Genomic DNA, 14104 nt, shown 5'->3' on the forward strand with positions numbered 1-14104 from the left:
AAGCAGCTCTTTTCTTTTCTTAAGCTGTATTTCTTGTTCTTCAAAAGCATGCTTTTCTTTCAACAACCTCTGTCGAACAAGAAGGGCAGCCATGTCAGCTTCTGCCATTATGCGTGCTGACAAGGCAGATGAAACCATTGAGCCACTGAGTGATGATTTGCTTTTCCTACAACTTTTGTTTGCAACATTAGAGATGCTATCACTTGGATTAACATCATCTATCGCAGTACCTTTACCAACATTCCCTGCGTGCCTAGAAGCACCAGAACCATTTCCAGCAGGTAATACATCAGAGGAATCAACACCAGGTGGATTTAACTGTGGCAAATCAAGCTCAGACACCTGGTTTTTGCTCTGAGGGTTTCCCTTTGCATCTTGAAGCCATTTCTTTATCTCTTCCATAAACTCGGTATTATGTGCTCGCACACTTATGAACCAAGCAATTTACTTTTTCTTGCTCTTCTTGAGGAAGCAAAGGAAGCAAGGTTTCATGCAGATGAGTTGCCTCATTAAGCAACACAGACAAATTCTCTAACTGAGCCTGAACAGTGGAAACATTATCTTCAGATTGCTTTAACTCTTTAATAACCTTTATGACCTTTTTAATTTTATTAATCTTAGTGTGATGTTCTGTTTGAAGCCTTTCAATCTGATTCTCCAAAGCATTAGCAGTTGGTTTTGGCTGTCTTTTCTTTCCATCCACATCACCACATTGTATTAATTGGTGTGTCTCCATTTTTTTCAAAACATTACAAAATCCAAACGCTGAACTGCACCTATGTCACGCAGCCTCATTCCAACACATCAACTTGATGACATTCCCTTCAATAAACCTTGGACACACACAATTAACAGGAGCAATATCCCCTCTATCTGCCTATTAAACCTAACTAACTCAACCTAGTCTTCCGTACATATTAGCGGTGGGTATTTATGTACCTCCATACCGTCAGCTGTGAGGAAGACAAACTGGATGCGTCTAACAGCATCACCATCAACACAGGAGCACCACAGGGATGTGTCCTCTCGCCACTGACCTAAGTTGAAGAGCCCCCGAGTTGGCTTGATTTCTATATTGCTTAGAATTAAGATTATTTTTATTTTTCCAATTAATGAGGACTTTTTTTTTTTTTGGCAATGCATAGTGCAGTGAAAACCATGTGGGCTATATTCTTTTCTAATCTAAGTTGCCCAACAAACACACTAAAGGGGAAGTTGGAATGTTACATTTCAGACACTTTGATAAGTCTTCACATATCTCACTCCAACAATTCTGAGCTGGTGGACAGAATCAAAGAGTGTGGATGTAATTGTCCGGTGTATTGGCTTGACAGTGTGAGCAGTTGTTGGAGGACAAAAAGACCATTTTGAACATCTGATAACCTGTATAGTGTACTCTATGTAATATTTTGTATTGAATTAACTGAAGACCGGGCTTTGTAATTAAATGAAAGGTTTTTATGCATACCTAAGTGTAACCATGATTTACATCAGCCATTGGAATGTGCTTGGTGCATTGGTAATCCTCTGTGGCATCCAATTAAACTCCCAGAATGCTAATGGGCAGACAAAGGCAGTCTTCGCTTTATCCTTCTCCTCCATTTCAATTTGGTAGTATCCTGACTTGAGGTCTAGCACTGAGAACCACTTTGATCCTGCAAGTGCGGAGAAGGTGTCTTCCAGTTTAGGCAGAGCATAAGCATCTTTGATTGTTTGCAGATTGAGTTTGCGGTAGTCAATACAAAGACGTACACTGCGGTTCTTTTTGTGCGCAACCACAATTGGAGAGGCAAATGGTGAGTCGGATTCTCTGATAACTCCGGAGTCAAGAAGTTCTTGCAGGTGTTTCCTTACAGCATCAAGATCTTGAGGATGAATTGGTCGTGGTCTTTGCTTGAAAGTGGTTGGATCAGACAATTTGATTTGGTGTTTAACTTTGTCGGTCCTGCCAAAATCCAGATTGTGTTTGGCAAATACTTCAGGAATACTGTTGAGCTTTTAAACAATGTGTTTTCTCCAGTCTGAAGTTAAAGGGGAATCTCCAAAGTTGTATTGTGGTTGAGATGGAGGTAACGACTCTGTAGACTGGTCTGAATAATGGATGTGACTTCCTGGAAGGCACTGATTTCTGCAAAGATAGCTTGAGCTGGAATGTGGATTTCATGGTCAGACTCATTACTCACTACAACAGTCAGAAAACATGGCCAACGTTGAGGTAAGTCCACAAGGCAGGTTTTTACCATGAGTCCACCAGGCAGAGAACTGGAGGTGGGGTGTTCCAGAATAACTGCTATCTCACCTTGGAATAGCCTTGTGACAAGGCATCCCTCAAGGACAGTGGTTTGGCCGGGAGTAATGGTATGTGGTTGGTCTGACTTTAAGATTACAGGAGCATACTGGTCATTTAAATTCTGGACATGGCGGAGAATTTTATAAACTGCAATGTAACCGGAACCAGTTGGCAGGAATGACTGCTCAGGGTGGGTATCACAGTGTTTGCTGTAAGCAACATCAAGAGTGTTGGTGCCAACAAGTATCATTGGGTATGATTGCTGGACATCAGGCACGACAAGGACAAGTGTATCTACATCAATGGATGGACCAAGAAAATCAGCTGGGAACGTCATGTTAATCTCAATGTATCCCAGGTAAGGTACGGCTTGTCCATTTGCTCCTTCTACTTCCAACAGATCATTTAGTGGTTTCATTGGGTGGTCTGAAAGATAAGTATTATAGAAGGCATAAGGAATGGTAGTAACCTGAGAGCCAGTATCAAGAAGACAGTTGAAATGGTTGCCCTTGATTTGAATTTGTCCTGTGCTTTTGGTCCCCACAAGCCCTTTTGGCAGCAATGGAAATTTGTTGTTCATTATGGTATCCCAGAACGGTTGCACAGTGACCAAGGCCCTGACTTTGAATCCAGAATCATCCGAGAGCTTTGTGAAATGGCTGGGATCCACAAAATAAGAACCACTCCATACCATCCAAGAAGCAATCCTGTTGAACGGTTTAACCAAACATTACTGGATATGCTAAGAACACTGACAGCTCAACAGAAATGTCATTAGAAAGATTTTGTAAAGCCCCTGGTGCATGCATACAATTGCACAAGAAATTATGTTACAGGTTTCTCACCATATGAGCTCATGTTTGGTCGCCAACCTCGCTTACCGGTGGACTTAGCCTTTGGACTACCCCTTGCCAAAGAAGGATCAACATCCCACACACAATATGTGGAAAAACTAAAGTCCCACCTGGAAGAAAGTTACAAGCTGGCCATTGAAAACTCAGAAAAAGTGATGAAACGTAACAAAAACAGATTTGATAAGAATATCACTGCATCACAGCTGAATGTTGGAGACAGAGTTCTTGTGAGGAACGTGCGGGTAAGAGGCAAACACAAGCTTGCAGATAAATGGGAGTCATCTGTGTACATTGTAGTGAAGAAAGCCGGCAATCTTCCTGTGTATACAGTTCGACCCGAAGGCCAAGACAAGCCCCTGAGGACTTTACATCGAGACCTCCTACTGCCCTGTGGGTATTTACCACCTTCTGAAAATGAAATGCTTACTAAGCAAAAGGGGAAAATGCCTGTGTTACCTGTGTCTCCTGTACATGCTGCTGCTGATGATGATGACAATGACAAAGGGGAACTCATCTCATACCTACCCGTTCCTTTCTTTGCTGAACCTGTCACATTCACAACAACCATTGACTTACCCAATACTCCGCAATCTGTTCAAGTTATCGACCAGCCAGATGACCCTGTAGTATTGGCTACAGAGGAAGCAAACACAGAGGAACCTATACCTGTACCTGTTGAAGAGGAACAAGTTATTGATAACGAAACCTTGGAAGCTGGCTTTGAGCCAGTTGAGCTTGCAGAAACCTCTCATGATGAAGAAAGTCTATCTTCTGATCCAGTTATTCCAGAACCATCCAGTAATAACTTGTCACAACACTCACCTACTGAATCAGAGCCTCTGAGTCCTGAGGCAGAACCGCCCTTAAGGCACTCAACCTGCACCAGGAATCCTCCTGATCGGCTGCAGTACATCAAGCCTGGTAAGCCTCTGTTAAAGAGCGTTCAGACCTTTCTGCATGAGTTAAGTTCTGTCTTCTCCTTCGCTCTTCAAGACGATGAAGAAGAGGATACGATGCCTTCACACCTCAGCCAACCAGTCATTCACTGCCAGCCTAGTCCATGTACAAGGACGTCCATGGGATTGAGGGGGGGGGGGAGTGTAACCATGGTACCATCTGACCCCACAAGACAGAAACCTGTCTTTGAGTGAAGATTTAAGGTGACAGGAAATATAAATAATATAAATAAATGCAGCTTGAATCTTTACTGAAGCTCAGTATTTGAAACAGAGTTCATTCACTGTTGTAATAATGATTGAAATTATAACTTTAATATTGGCCATATTATATGTACATTACCAAAGGGAGATGACTTTAGTCTCATGAACAACATTAGCTAATTTTTATTTACTAGTTAATCTTAAATGACTGTTCAGTACAGAAGTGAAGCCCAATAATCATGATTTCACAGTCCCTTGGTCTCAGCCTCAGATGCTTATCAAATCAAAGCTCATGTAGAAACAAACAAACAAATGAACAAAAGATTTTTCCTTCATTTCTGTCAAACAAAGCTGTATGAAACGTTTCCAGCTGTTAATGTCATGGTTGCTAGGCAACCTGGGCAGACGGAGGCTAGACCGTCCCATTTCACAAGCCTCGCACTTCCGGCCTTAGCGGTCTTTGCGTATGCGGCCCTGGTGGACCGTTAAGGCTGCGTACTTTAAGGCTGCAGACCCTGAATTGGGATACAGCCCTGGTTGGCGTTCTTGTCAGATATTGACAAATTACAGACTACATACCAGTTGACAGCGTGCAATAACCCGGCCGATTCATTCACCTTTACACCCTCTCTCAATCGACTCAACGGTGAGTTATTTGTTTGTTTTGTTTTGTCACAATTAATGAAAATACGGAGCCGCGGTCGCGCATTCTAAAACGCCGGTAAGCTAATGCTAGGCTAGTGACAGTAAGTGCAATTACTGGTTTGATTTATTGAATATTGTTGTTTTTGTTTATTTCACTATGGCCGAATGTTGAATTAACGTATCAAGAGTTGAGCGAGTGATTTTATTTTTGTAGTTTTGTCCGTTTTGGATGTTTTTTGTTACTTTTCTGATTAAATGCCAAAACGGCCTATGAGACTTTTGAATTGAGTTGAACTCCCTTTAGATTATTGAACTTGTTGCGCAACACCTGTGATTAAATGTGTTAATTGATTAATTTTGGATAATGTTTATTAGCTTTGATGGGACCCATGAGAATGTTTTTGTATAATAGTATTTTGAATGAAATTCATTATAAGATGACTATAATATGTTATGATTTGTTTGGTTATTGGTTTATTGATTGTTGTATAAAATATGGCATTATTTGACTTTGTTATTTATGGATTTATGGATTTTGTTTTATCATGGCAGTCGAACGCTGTTAAAATTTAATATTGAATTTTAACAGCCTGTTGGCTAAGAAGTAGTGTTGAAACCATATCCTGGGTAGGGTGAACGCAGTGGCGTGTCTAGAAAATCTTTTTTGGGGTGGCCAGGTAGGGGCACAGATTTGGAGAAGGGTGGCAGATGTAATTGGCAGATAATGTTAAACAAAAATTCTACCAACCGTTAACCATAATTCAATAATCCTATAAACCTAATAACTGGATGCGCTTTTAACTTTTATTAGAATGAGATTTTCACCACTACAGTGAAAAGTGTTTAGATACTGTGTTGATAAAGTACAAGAGATACAATCAGTGCTTTGTCAGTTTATTCAGCATTCAAGGACAAGTATTTTTACTGACATATAGTGCACATATGTTTTGGGCTAAAACATTTTTGAACATTAAACTAGAAACATTTTTAACATACAATTGGCAAATTAGCCAATGCAATGCAAAACTTATTTAAACTTATTAAAATATACTGAACTTTTAATAAGACTCTGTTACATGTTAAGAAGACAAGAAGTACAAAAACATTTGTGAACAGCAGCACTTTGAAAGAGAACATTTACTCAAGTACCTACTCTATGCTTCATTAAATATTATCAATGACTTAGAATAGGTAGATCCGCCTGTTACGGTGACGGGTGGCAAAACGTGTTACAAAGTCATCCAGGCTTAATGAGCTTGCCCTTTTCCTCTCAATACTCAAAACTCCAATATTGCTAAGCCTCTCATCAGTCATATTTGTTCGTAGATGATTTTTTCTAAGCTTTAGCACTGAAAAGCTACGTTCACAAGTAGCACTGCTGACAGGTAAAGCTAAAGCTATTCGACATAAATGAAAAAGCTGATGAAACACCTCTTTGTAAGGCTCTAGGAAGGTAGTAAACCCCAAAATACTGGAGAGTTCATTCCCACACCCTGCTCTCCTTTGAACAACCTTTCTAGCTTGATACAGCTCATGTTTGAGGTCTTCAATATCACAGTCATACAGACCAGCCAAGCTTACAACTATTTCCTCTGACAAAAAGCTCTTACTCTTGGGGTTTAGTGCCTGTATACCCCGCATAATATCACAATTGGTCTTGTTGAAGCGCTTCTCCATCTCTGCATGTACATGGTTAAGAATGGGGTAAAATACTTCCCTCTTAAACTTGTCCTTGTCATCCTCCTTACACCTGTGTTGCCCGATTGGAGAATCTACAAAATAACCCTTTAGCCTGAGGCTCTCTCTCTGCATCCTTCTCTTAACTGTCTCAGAGGCAACAGTACACTGTTCTGCAATATCCATTGCGTCTTGCCACAGCTCATCAAAACAGGATTCACTTCTATATTGGTCCAAGGTGTCTTGAAGTGCATGAATTAGGTCTACAGCCTTTGCTAGATCAAGAGATGGAGACTGAAGTACATCAGAAAGCAACTTAATTTCCCCCTAGAATTTTTCTAAATGTGGATAAATTGCCAATAAATGTGAGGTCAATTGTGCCAACAGACCCGTGCCTCCACTGATCTGTCACCTGTCACCAAATAATCCCCAAACACCTAGTTGTGCACAAGTCTGTAAATGATTCTTTAAATCAGCTGTGTTGAAGTATGGAAACATCTGAAACCAGGAGGACCAGAACTGCACATCCCTACATTGAACATGGCACAAACTTTGGTAATATTGATGTATAAAGAACAACACTGGCTGATGATGAAATGCAGTCAGCTGGCATGGCGACACTGCCAGTATTAACCTGCAACCAAATCTGCAGCTCCACACAGCAATGTTACGACTTGGATTATATCTTATAACTAATAACTCTTATGCTAGCTCCCCCCAGTAGCCTACTGAAATATTCGGCGGTTGCAATAATTCTTTAAGTGTTATTTTTTCCTTGGTATTCTAATTTCACCGAAGTTTACTAAACTCAACAAACTTAATATTACTTACCAGGACATTTATTCTCCATATTCTTTCGCTGGAAAATAGCTTTCTGTGGTATGGGCTCAAAATGTGGTCATAAATATTTTGTACTTGTAAAAAAGATTTGTATGTGTAAAAAAGATTTGTGTGTGCGTAAAAAAGATTTGTATGTGTAAAAAGAATTTGTGTGTGCGTAAAAAAGATTTGTATGTGTAAAAAAGATTTGTGTGTGCGTAAAAAAGATTTGTATGTGTAAAAAAGAATTTGTATGTGTAAAAAGAATTTGTGTGTGCGTAAAAAAGATTTGTGTGTGTGTAAAAAAGATTTGTGTGTGTAAAAAAGATTTGTGTGTGCGTAAAAAAGATTTGTGTGTGTAAAAAGATTTGTGTGTGGACTTAGAAAAAAAACCCCTGCAAGTTACAAGTACGGATTTTTGACCCTATTTTTCTGATTGGTCAATGTCATGTCAATCACACATGTAACAATCCAATCAGAGAACAGATGGGTTAGGCTGTCAGAGGGGCGCTTTTTTGAACTGCAGGTCCTTGAAGGGTGATACCGTTTGAAGCTGGAGGATCGCTATATAAATATCCAATAGCAGCTAGGTCCCCTAACTTTCAGTAGCTGTTGAAAGGAAAAAGTTGTGGTATATCACTGGTTAGAAATAACATTATTACTTTACGATTAGTTTAACACAAAGTCAGGGCTGACCCAGGACCATTGCTGTGAGTCACAGTGCGCAGCATAAAAGTCCTTTCACATCGGATGCAGGATACGCTGCTAATGCTAACTGCTAACTAAAAGCAAAGGATCCAGAATTTGTTACGCTGGCTGCTGGGCTCTGTGGGTTTTTGCAGCTGCTCTACCTGTACTAGATGCACCTGCTCCTTGTCTTTTCTATCTCTGACTTTATGTCCTCTACAAGAGTTTTTTTTTTTTTTGCTAGTTCTTCAAATGCTCAATAAAAACATGTATGCTAATTCAAACCGAAGAAAGCTTTGTGATGAAGTGTCATTTCCAAAACACTACCCACCCCCACCCCGCGGTCCGCAGTGCTGTTGAAAAGGCTGTTGAAGTCCCTGTATTAAACACGTAGACCTGTGACACAAAAATCACCAAACTTGGACGACCACAGACTGTTTTCCTTCGTGGTGATGAAGGAAAACGCTGGGTTGGCATGTAAAAGGGCATTTATTCCCTTCAAAGACCTGCAGTTCAAAAAAAGCGCCCTTCTGACAGCCAAACCCATCTGTTCTCTGATTGGATTGTTACATTTGTGATTGACATGACATTGACCAATCAGATGAAAGGAAGAAAAATAGGGTCAAAATTCATACTTGTAACTTGCAGGGGGGTTTTTTGGCTAAGTCCACACACAAATTTTTTTTTATGCACGCACAAATCTTTTTTACACATACAAATTCTTTTTACGCACACAAATCTTTATTTTTTTTAAACACATACAAATCCTGATTTACAAGTACAAAATATTTATGACCACATTTTGAGCCCATAGGAAATGGGCTGCTTCACTCTTGTAATCCAGGTGCTGGCACAACATAACATTCAGAAATCAGAATTGTTTTGACTTAGTTTGTTATTGAAGGGTTTGGGATTTGATTGATCCAGCTTATATAATTGAGCATTATGTGGGCTAGTGTTTTGTTTTTTTTAAACTAATCAGAGCAAAATAAATATTTTATATTTGCAATGTGTCTCAAGTGTCCTACCCTTGAAATGAAAGACATGTCACAGATTGAGATTTTTATTTCTCTATATGTTCATATGCCATAAAAACAAAACAAGGATTCAGTTCTGCTGGACAGCACTACTCATGCTTCACTTTATAACAGACACAGAACCCTGATGTATACAGAAGTGTATAGATCAGGGTTGGGGAACCTTCAGGCCTCAAGGGCCAGTGTCCTGCAGGTTTTAGATGTCCTTGATCCAACACAGCTGATTTAAATGGCTAAATTACCTCCTCAACATGTCTTGAAGTTCTCCAGAGGTAATGAACTAATATTTGATTCGGGTTTGTTGAACCAGGGTGCTATCTAAAACCTGCAGGACATCGGCCCTTGAGGAATGCAGATCCTCATACACAAACGACTGCACCTCAAAACACCAGCCTATTTAAAAACGTGAGGTTTGCAGATGGCATGGTGATCATGAGACTTGTGAAGGTTGGTGATGAGTCTGCATACCAATGAGGGGTTAAACAGCTGAACATGCTCCTTCAGGTTTCAGGGATCCAGTCTGTTGCCACCTAATACAAAATTATCAAAGAGGCCCAGAAGAGGATGGACCTCCTGCACCAGCTCAGGAGCTATTGGTCCATTTCTACTCTGCAGTAATCCAGTCTGTTTACTGCATGACCATCAGTGTATTAATCAAACCAAAGAGGACGAGAACAGACTACAGTGGACAAGTCAGGTCTGCAAGAAACGATTTGTACAAATTCAGAATTAGGAAACACTCACACCCAGGATACAACCTCTTCCAGTTCCTCCCTTTGGTAGGTGCTACAGAACAGCTTTTCACAGGCCATTGCTTACATGTTGTCTCTACTAAAACGTCCACCACAGCTTTTACTGAAACAAACCATGCAGTAAATACTCTTTGGTTATACCTATATTACACATACTCAAATTGATTGATTGATAGGTAATTTATTTCAACATGTGAACAATATACAAGTACATTTAGAAAAGAAATGAGAAAAAAAATATACTATACAAATTCACATAACTCTCTCCCTCCATCTATATATAGAACCAGTTACCCACCACTATGAATAGGCTATACATGTTCATCTGTGGCACATTGCTACTGTCTGTTTCCATGTTCTCTTAGGTACATTGAAAGCAATAAAGAGCATGGAATTAAGAAAAAACTGAGCCCAGTTCCTTGTGTGTACATGCACATACTCTGACAAAGCTAATTTTGATAAGTTTTCATTTTTATTAAACACGAAAGCTAAATAAACGTCTAAAAACATTTAAAATATCTACAGATGTAATTTTCATTCAGCAATCTTACTGCTGTCTGCAGTGCAGACAGAACTTTAATGAAATATTGTTTTTACTAAGTTCTGTCTGCACTGCAGACAGAACTTAGTAAAAACAATATTTCATTACTGTATACAGTTTTTACAGACAACAAAGACGGCTGAGCCTGTTAAAACTGGACATACGAGGAGTGCCCCCCTTCGTGGACTCTGCAGTACTCCTGTCCTGGCACGGCTCTCTTCTTACAGACTTTTCCTCTTTTTGTGAGGCCATTGCACAGCTGACGGCCTGACACTGAGCTGAAGGCAGAAAAACAGAAAGATGCCCTTTAACAATTCATATTTCCCCTTTACTCATTATAATGAGGTTATATTGGAGGGTAATTATTAATTCCACAGTTTCAAATAATGAGGTCAGTATACATTGAAACAACTCCTATAGGCCAAAAGCTCTTGGAGACTCTTACTTCTATTTCTGTATGATTTCAGTGAAAACTGGTATCAGTAACATAGCAATGAACTGGCAGCTAGAATCCCTAACATGACATGCTCATTTCAAATGTCAGGGTTACACACACACACACACCCACACCCACACACACCCACACCCCAAAGTACATTAAATCACAGTCCATATAAACAATTTAGCTCTTCAAACAGAAAAAAATAAAAATAAAATATGTGCATGTAACTGGAGCTACTGACCTGTTGCTGACTAACGATGGAGTGGGTCTTGCACTTCGTGAATCATTCCCTAAATCAGACGAGTCAGTGACTGAATCAAAAACACCTTCCAGGTTACTCAGGGGTATATCGTAACAAAGAGCCTAAAACAGATTTCAATTAAACAATATTTGTCTTGCTTGCCACTAGTGATGCACTGAGAATACAGTTTTTGCATTTCTGAAAGCATTAACTCAGTTTGCTTACCGCTAAAGAAAGTGGCTTTGGTATAAACCTGGGAGTGGAGTGATTTGGTTTACCAATTACTGCCATAAGCCTCGACTCTGGCGTAAGCTTCCTCTGAGGTGGAGACACAGCTGATATCCCAAGTTCACCTGAACACAAACATGTTTGACAGCAAAACTGAGAAGCTGAATTTATAGAAGAGCACTGCTCTTGAACAGGATTCACTGTAAAAAGGTTCAGCATGTGTTTCCCACCTGATAAAAAGCTGTCCGGATTCAATAGGTCGTCTTCCTCAATGATGTCATCTTTTTCATCTCTGAGCACAAAGGATAGAAAATAGGTCCAATAGATGCAAAAGGAATCATTGTTAATTTGGTGTAGACAATAATACATGTTCTACTGCCTGAAGCTCTTACTGACCGTGTAGAGTTCAAAAATTCATTTTTTACTCGAACAAATCATCAGTTACCAGTTTGAGCACTGACCAGTGAACTCAAGAGTTTCTGATTGAGTCGGATTAAATCATTAGCTAAGTTTAACATCTACAACATTGTTCTCATTTAATAAATTACTGTCTCTATATCAGGGGTCCCCAATCCCAGTCCATGAGGGCCGGTGTCCCTGCAGGTTTTAGATGTGTCCTTGATCCATCACAGCTGATTTAAATGGATAAATTACCTTCTCAACATGTCTTGAAGTTCTTGGTAATGAACTAATCATGTGATTCAGGTGTGTTGACCCAGGGTGAGATCTAAAACCTGCAGGGACACCAGCCCTCGTGGATTGGGATTGGGGACCCCTGCTCTATATTATAATTGATAGCTGCAACCAGTGTCCATCAGCAAGCAGACGTCACCCCTCTTCCATGTCCAGTTTCAAAACACCAAGATGGTGATGGCCTTAACATTCAGTGAAGTCCGTTAAATTGAACATTTTCAAAGACCAATACGCAAGTTGCAGTTCTAGTGTGCAACATACTCACTTCTGCGGTTCCACAATGGTGCACGAGCTGAGTAGCAGTGGACTGGTCAGCTTTTTCGTGATCTTGAAGCATGCCCACAGCTGATTCACAAACCAGTGACCTGCAGAAACAAAATTCACACTGTGACAAATGCTTCAGAAAACTGCAGCTAATGTATTTTCCTCATAAGTGACTTTATGTTTATACCCAGAGACAGAGTGAGCAGCAGCAGGCTGAGGCTGGTGAGATCCAGCGCTGGCTGCTGGTTGACTTCAGCAACTGCATTCAGAGGCACAGTTAGCAGCAGCATGGCTCGAGAGAAACCAGGACAGTGCAGGAATGTCAGCAGGACTGCACACAGTACAAAGTAGCCTGTGTGTGTGATGCACGTCCATATAGCTGTCAGACTTAAACCTGTTCAAGCAAAAAGCACAAGAAAAAGAATTCTTAAGTCATACAGAAACCTTTTTTTTTTTAGTCAAAGAGAATGTAAAGAATTAATTTCTAAATATGTCCTGCTGACAGTCAATTATCCAACTTCTCTGTAGCAGGAAAAGACCCTATAAAAAGGGAGTGTGCCCTATGGCTGCCGTGTCTCACCTGCCCATCCGAGGTAGCCCTGGATCATGTGAAGCCTGTCCTCTATGCGGCTCTGCATCTTATCGAGGTAGTGCAGCATGCCTCCCAGGGTGCTGTTCATGCGCTCCAACTTGTTCATCAGGTCAGTGTAGTACTGGGAGGTCTGATCCTGATACTGCAGAAACTCTATCATACTGTGGTCTACTCAGCCACATACAAAAAGATATGTAAGCACATTGCTTGGGGGGGATAGTTTTATAAACTACAAATGATTTCAGCCATTTACCAATTTTCTGATAGATGTCCTGAGCTTGGTGTCTTACATCTGCCAGGTCCTTGACAATCGCCTTGTAGCTGTCCTGCACCTCAGAGCCCTGGATTTGAAGATGCTCGCTCACATTCTCTAAAATAAAAAATAATAAGGTGGACAGAAAGAATAAAATCCATGCTACATGATGTGGCATCAGGTGTGTTTACAGAGTTTTCTTAAAGAGAATTGCAGTTCAATATTTTATCTTATTTAAAAGGGGAAAGTTAAAACTTCCAGAAGTCATTCAGCACATCGAACTGTATCAGGTCATTTTCGAGTACTTTGACAAACAGTTTCTTTTATCCATGGTCAGTAGTAAACCCATTTACAAACTGCTGCAATTTGACTGTTAGCACATGAAAAGAGCCTTTATGTCGGATTATTTGCAGTCGCGCCCAAAGTCAATTTTAACAGAATAGAATAAAAATACAGAAAAATGTAAAATTCTCACCCATTCTTTGTGTAATTCCCTGAATGAGCTGAGCTACCAACTCCTGTCCAGAGGCGATGAGAGCTTTTTCCTGACCCAGACGCTCCAGGTTGTCCCTCAGTGAACTCGTCATCTGCTCCTGGCCCTCGTGGAGCTTCCCCTGTTGAGCCTGCAGAACACTGTGGCCTTCAAGCAGCTTGTCCAGTGATGCTGCAGTCAGTTCTTTCAACTCTACCTGGCCCTCCTGTTTGAAAATGATCCATGAATCCAAGAAACCACTGATTTGCAAAATAAAAATTATTTTATTCTATTTATTTATTTTTTTAAACCCAGCCTTACCTTCAGGTCCTTCATTGCATCTAGCTGGCTGGTGGCTGTGGAGATGAGTGCATTGACTGTGTGCTCTGCTCTGCGCCGGAAAAGCTGCTGTCGAGTTGCATAACAAACGGAGCGCGCTCGGTTGCTCACTATGTGG

The 14104-nt window shown here is 40.4% G+C and overlaps 1 protein-coding gene across 1 annotated transcript; it reads right to left on the reverse strand.

Annotated features, from left to right (window-relative positions):
• Window positions 1-10545: 10545 nt before the first annotated feature.
• LOC113009439 (protein brambleberry-like) lies at window positions 10546-14100 on the reverse strand (the record flags this gene model as incomplete). The annotated part of the gene is made up of 10 exons (XM_026147718.1): window positions 10546-10740; window positions 11146-11267; window positions 11371-11498; window positions 11604-11665; window positions 12332-12431; window positions 12518-12724; window positions 12911-13090; window positions 13176-13292; window positions 13651-13873; window positions 13969-14100. Coding segments are annotated over 10 exons (1401 nt in total), but the record flags the coding sequence as incomplete, so codon positions are not given.
• Window positions 14101-14104: the final 4 nt, after the last annotated feature.

Source organism: Astatotilapia calliptera, chromosome 17 (assembly GCF_900246225.1).
Source record: "Astatotilapia calliptera chromosome 17, fAstCal1.2, whole genome shotgun sequence".
Lineage (NCBI taxonomy): Eukaryota > Metazoa > Chordata > Actinopteri > Cichliformes > Cichlidae > Astatotilapia > Astatotilapia calliptera.